Here is a 6,000-nt window from a genome sequence, read left to right as displayed (position 1 = left end):
TTTATCATCTATTATATATATTTTTATGATTACATACATGTTAAAGGTAGTTTACATATGTTTAATAGCTAAATTATATATAAGTGTAATAACTAATTACATATATGTGAAAAAACTAGTTTACATATGTGTAATTATAAAATTACACATAAAAATGATAAAATTATCCTAAACATAAAAATATATAAATAAAAAGATTGTTTATTGGGAGTTCTGCGAGTTCTGTAAATATTTATGGTTCTGAAGTGACCCTTACCCTATCAAGTTAATATTATATAATTAATATATATCTAAAAAAGAGAGCTTAAAACGGCCCCAACTAATGAACGAGATAAACAGTTCAAGCGCCACTCATAAAAACCTACCCGGTGTAACCAATGGTAGTTTAACCCATATAAGCTAAACTTTCTTGGTTTAGCCGCCACCCGTAAAAAAAAAAAAGGCAGTTAGGGGTCCAATTATTGGTCCATTAAACCCACTGCTTGAGCCTTGAGATCACACGTGGGCATGGGCAGTTTTCCACCGACCGGGGGGGGGGGGGATTTGGGTTGTGAGGTGGAGGCTTTTGATTGGTGAGTGGATTTTGGGTGTGTTTTAATTGGTTGATATTTATTTTATTATTTTTTTTCAATAAAAATCGCCACTAACCACGCCCCTCCCACTCATCCCTTTTTACCACACGCCACTTTTCTAACACATACTAACATGGCAGTCACATATTGAATAACGTCACTTTTTCGTGCTCCAACTATGTATAGTCTAACAGCACTAATTGTAATAATTTAAACTTAGACGGAGCTTTATTAACATTTGTCACCAAAACGTTACAAATTGTGTTATTTATTGATTATTTGTCCTAAGATTTTATATGGATAGTTGCGTATCATATTTGATAAAAATGTTTTAAAACTATAAAAATACATTTTAATTTAAAGGCGACAATACGTAAGATAAAAAAAAATATCTAGTTGCCTTGTGGTCACCACTTTTGGGTTGTTTTCTACTAATTTACTATTACTAATAAGAAAAATAATATTACTTTTTGGCATTTATTATTCATATTCATATTCATAAATATTACAATAGGCAATGCTGATGTACACATGGATAAAGTTCAGGTCTATATGTCATCCCACGTGTACGAATACGGTCACTTTATTACCACGTCAGACCCAGTGTTGCCTTCTTCCAAAGGCCATATTTCCTTTATTCCGACCTTTAACCTCTCTGATGAGCTGGTTTATCCTTTTATTGCCACATCAGATTACTCCAGGTGCACTTTTCGAAGCTCTCTACCCCACTTGGATCTTAAAAATTCAACGGTTGAGATTCTTATGTTTTTGGAGCTTCTACTTCCCAACACACAATTATATGGTGTTGCCTTTTAAAACACCTAGGTTGAGAAAAAAATGTTTTGGGTTCAAGTTTCACAGACGATATAGGATTAAAGAAATTAACCTTAAAAAAAATTTAAATGGTGGACGTCTTTCTTATTTTCTAATGAGTGAAATTTTGTCGGGTTTATGGGTTATGGGTTGGTAGGTTGAAATTTGCAATTTGAATCTGGCCCTTATTATTATTCGTGTTAAAGATTTCCACCTTAACCTGTACACACATAAATTCAGGTCAACCCGAACACGATCCGCTTAAACCGTTTTTTAAATGTGGCATACATGATGAATCATAAACATGTTTAATGATGAGTATGAGTGTGACAAGTAAATAATTTCATACGTCAAAACTAGCATTATTATGGCTAACCATGTAAAATGGAAAAAAACAAAAACATATTTTTTTCTAACTACTTAAACAGGTTAACTAGTTAACCTATTTTTTTTACGGGTTAACCCGAATCCGACCTATTTTTTAAACTGATTATGTTTGTCAACCCAAACCTGTTTTTTTTTATCATGTGGGGTTCGGGTCAGGTCAAGAATTGCCGCTCGATAGAATACGTATGTATAAACTAGCATCAAATTTATAGGTTTTGTATTTAATTCAAATAGTTCGGGTAAGGTTTGGATTGAACCTACAAACATGTCTAGCTAAACCGGTTGTGTTTAGATTGACCCGATGCATTTTCGGGTTGACCTTTTAACTCGAACATGAACATTATTTATAATATTCTTTAAAAATATACTTTGTTTTTCATAACATAAACTAGTCGGATATTGTATACAAAGAAAATTATAAAAGTGCTAAGCAAGGCCGGTCCTAGGAAGGGGCAAAGCGTGCGATCGCTCAGGGCCCGCTCTCTGAATCCCCAAAATTTTGATTTAGTTTAGATAGTTTAGACCAGTAAACAATTAAACCCAATTTCAATCAAACTCATTTACCCAACTAAACTCATTAGCCGAATATTGTTTTAAATTCCACTTTTATATCCAATTAAATAAAACCGGCGAGTGATGACAAAAAAAAAACGACAATCACGTTTATACGCTTTTAAGGGCCAAATTTTCACTCACTCAGAATCCTGGATTTTTAGCGACTTTCAGGAATATTACAATTTAAACGTAATTCAAAAAACAAATGCCATAAGACTATAGTGGCGGAACTTGAATGAAAAATCAGTAGGATTCGGACTCTCAAAATCCAAATTGTTAAGGGCTAGTCTATTAAAAATCCAATATTTTACCCAAAAATAATTCACCCCTTGACAAGAGACTATTAAGTATTAATCAGACGTACCTATACTATCATTTATCATGCTTTAAACGGAGACTGAAACACGACTTTGAGGATGAAGAGGGAGTGGTTGAAAACAAAGGGTAAATAAAGGAAACATTTCTTTCAACAACTGTCAATAGTGATGTCTTTTTGCTCGGTGCCAAAACAATACAAAATACTGAAGTTTGTCTCAAACTATAAAAACGAATTCATGATGGACTAAACATGCACGTTTGTAATTAGTTGAAGGACCAAATAGTTGAAGAAAATAATACAAAATAGTGAAGCTCTGATCAAATTATAAAAAACAATTCTTGACGTACTAAACATGCACATATATAAATATCTGAAGGACCAAATAGTTAAAGCCTTAGCTGTCTATAAAATCAGGCACAAACGGGTCCTGGTGTATCACCAAAAATCTTGGACGGCTTCGCGTATTTCGATCTGCTATTAAAATAACAAGACCAAATCAATTAGCATAACGACCGTCTCCGCCGTTAACTTTCTCCGGCAATATGTGCAGAAGACCGGCATCTCCGTCTGACTCCGTCAATGCTTCCGGTGACTCCACGGACACCTATATCCAGATTGTAACCTCTGGTGGTCGACGGATTCCGGTGCACCATAACATTCTGGTAAGCCAACGAGCCGGAGCTCGGCGCGGGTCATTTCAAATTGAGTTTTTTAGCTAGCTTTAATTGAGCGGGCTATGAGCCGAGCCGCTAGCTTTATGAACAGTTCTAAATTTATCATTTGAATTGTTGGATGTATCGGAAACATTCAATATCTGTTTAAAACTTTTATCTGGAAAGATTGATTGTATTGTATCAACTCAAATTGTGAAATCATATTATTAAATAGTTTGCTATGTGTATTCTTCAGGCATCAGCTTCGACGGTATTGGAAAGCATAATTGACCGGCCACGTAAGCATCGGAGCTCTGAGAAAACTATTCCGATCGTCGGCGTTCCGTGTGACGCCGTCGTTGCCTTTGTTGGATTCATTTATTCCGGCAGGTAGTTGCCAACCACAAGCCAGCCTTTTTATTCATTTATTATTATAATAAAATAATCTACACCGTCCAACCTCCCAATGATTTAAACGTGGCACCGCTCACCGTCGATCTTTATTTTGAGCACTGATATTTACTCAACCGTCTATTTTTATTTACTCTTAAAAAATATGTGAAGTAATTGACCAACACCACCATCAATAATATTGACAGGTGCTCCAATGAAGAAATGGAGAAATATGGGATACATCTATTGGCTCTGTCTCACGTGTACCTGGTCCCAAAACTAAAATCACAGTGCACCAAGGAGTTGATCCAACGGTTAACAATTGAGAACGTGGTTGATGTACTACAACTCGCCCGCCTCTGCGATGCACCTGATCTTTACCTCAAATGCATGAAACTCGTCTCTAACAAATTCAAGGCTGTTGAAGAAACAGAAGGCTGGAAGTTTCTTCAAAATCATGATCCATTCTTCGAACTCGAGATCCTCCAGTTCATAGACGAGACCGAATCCGTACGTTAAATTCGAAGATCAAAGTATATAAAATCTTGTTTATTTAATCTAATAGTTGGTTATATCGATGTAGAGGAGGAAGAGGAGCAGCAGACATAGGAGAGAACAAAGTTTGTATTTCGAGTTAAGCGAAGCTATGGATTGTTTGGAACATATTTGTACAGAAGGTTGCATAAGCGTGGGTCCACACGACATGGTACCGCGGAAGAACAAGGCGCCATGTAACAAGTTCTCGACATGCCAAGGACTTCAACTCTCGATTCAACATTTCGCAAACTGTAAGAAGAGAGTTAATGGAGGATGTGTTCGGTGCAAACAGATGTGGCAACTCTTCAAACTCCATGCCTCTATATGTCAATTGCCCGATTCGGCTTGTAAAGTTCCCCTTTGCAGGTAATTTTGTTGTAACATCCTAGGCAAATTCCATACCAGTTGTCGATATTATAGATACTCGGCTCATAACATATCACCAACGCGTTTTGGATGCATTCCAAAAAAGGGTGACCATATTAGAAGTCTCCCTTCGAGCAAACAAAAATAATTTTGTGAGAGTTTTTTTAGTAAAACGTAAAATATTGATTGGTATGAGAGATCAGGTGTTACAATTAAACTAACTTAAAATACGTGTTTTGAGTTAATTATTCTTAACCATTGGTGCAGGCGCTTCAAGATGAGAGAAGGGAAAGAAATGAAGAACAAGAAAGAAGAGGAAAGATGGGAGTTGTTGGTGAAGAAAGTGGTGGTAGCTAGAGCCACGTCATCCTTATTATTGCCAAAGAGAAAAAGGGTGGAAGAAGATGCTGAGCAAGATCCAATTGCAGCAGCATGTGGGGAAGCCAATGATAATCATAATCATGTAATTAGAAGATTAGTTTGTTAATTATTTAAGCAAAACCAATGTATAAATGGTTTGATTCCTTTTTATTTCTCAAAGGAAATAGGAAGCCATGTGTTAGTGTTATTATATGCTGCTGGGTGTTGGGATACCATACAAATGCATATGTATATGTATATTGTATCCATTTCTCTTATATATATATATAAATTCATATTCAAGATGTTTTATAGGAAATATATGTTTTAGATTTTGTATCCTTTAATAAAAAAATCGATTATAAACCGTACGCTTTGAAGTGATTCGCAAAGAAAGTGATAATGTAACATCTGACATCTCGCATCATCGATATTGTCTGTTTTGCTCTTGATGAGTTGCCTATCCGGGAACTAACGGATTTGTTTTTAGTTGCCTCGGTGGAGACTTTCTAAAAGGTTACAGATACTATAATTACTCTTACCTCAACACGCTTAATAGTGGAGTATCATTTGCTACATAGCTAATGCGACCACAATGTGTTGATGATTTCAAAGACAAAACTTTCATTATGAACGGAGAATTTTTCATAGTCATAACTGATGTGAGATTTGCCTACGATGTTACAGATAAAAACTAATTAAATTACTATCTACCTAAATAACAAAAAGTCACTAAAGTGTCACAAGGACTATCTACCTAAAATAACAAAAAGTCACTAAAGTGTCACAAGGATTTGATGTTTCGGCCCCTCTTTCTTGTTACCGTATGGATTTGATTCCTTGGGTGTGTTCTTTACCGAATTCAAAGCAGAATCTTGAATTTGTTCACAACCTCCTTCTTAGTTCTTGGTAGATTATTTGGAGATTTGCTAATCATGATGATTGTAGATAATGAAGCACATTTGATTTTATTCTTAATTTTCTATAAATGGATTGTTAATAGAAATAGAAAATTGAACATTTGTTTGACGGGTTAGTTACAAAA

The 6,000-nt window shown here is 35.3% G+C and overlaps 1 protein-coding gene across 1 annotated transcript; it reads left to right on the top strand.

Moving 5' to 3' along the window:
- The first annotated feature begins 3,074 nt into the window (after positions 1 to 3,074).
- On the top strand, positions 3,075 to 5,265 carry LOC110879841 (BTB/POZ and TAZ domain-containing protein 1). Its single transcript, XM_022128375.2, has 5 exons — positions 3,075 to 3,308; positions 3,556 to 3,689; positions 3,899 to 4,202; positions 4,276 to 4,595; positions 4,863 to 5,265. The coding sequence occupies exons 1-5, from the start codon at positions 3,189 to 3,191 to the stop codon at positions 5,080 to 5,082; spliced, it is 1,098 nt and encodes a 365-aa protein (XP_021984067.1). The 5' UTR covers positions 3,075 to 3,188; the 3' UTR covers positions 5,083 to 5,265.
- The last annotated feature ends 735 nt before the right edge of the window (positions 5,266 to 6,000 follow it).

The sequence above is a fragment of the Helianthus annuus genome, chromosome 9, assembly GCF_002127325.2.
Source record: "Helianthus annuus cultivar XRQ/B chromosome 9, HanXRQr2.0-SUNRISE, whole genome shotgun sequence".
Classification (NCBI taxonomy): Eukaryota; Viridiplantae; Streptophyta; class Magnoliopsida; order Asterales; family Asteraceae; genus Helianthus; species Helianthus annuus.
Note: the sequence above shows the minus strand (reverse complement) of the source record. Positions and strands in the feature narration are given on the sequence as shown.

Excerpts from the sequence above, each read along its gene's own strand:
- LOC110879841 (XM_022128375.2), top strand. The coding sequence starts at position 3,189 with ATGTGCAGAAGACCGGCATCTCCGTCTGACTCCGTCAATGCTTCCGGT. Across the intron at positions 3,309-3,555 it reads CGGTGCACCATAACATTCTG|GCATCAGCTTCGACGGTATT; the intron begins GTAAGCCAACGA and ends TGTATTCTTCAG. Across the intron at positions 4,596-4,862 it reads TGTAAAGTTCCCCTTTGCAG|GCGCTTCAAGATGAGAGAAG; the intron begins GTAATTTTGTTG and ends CCATTGGTGCAG.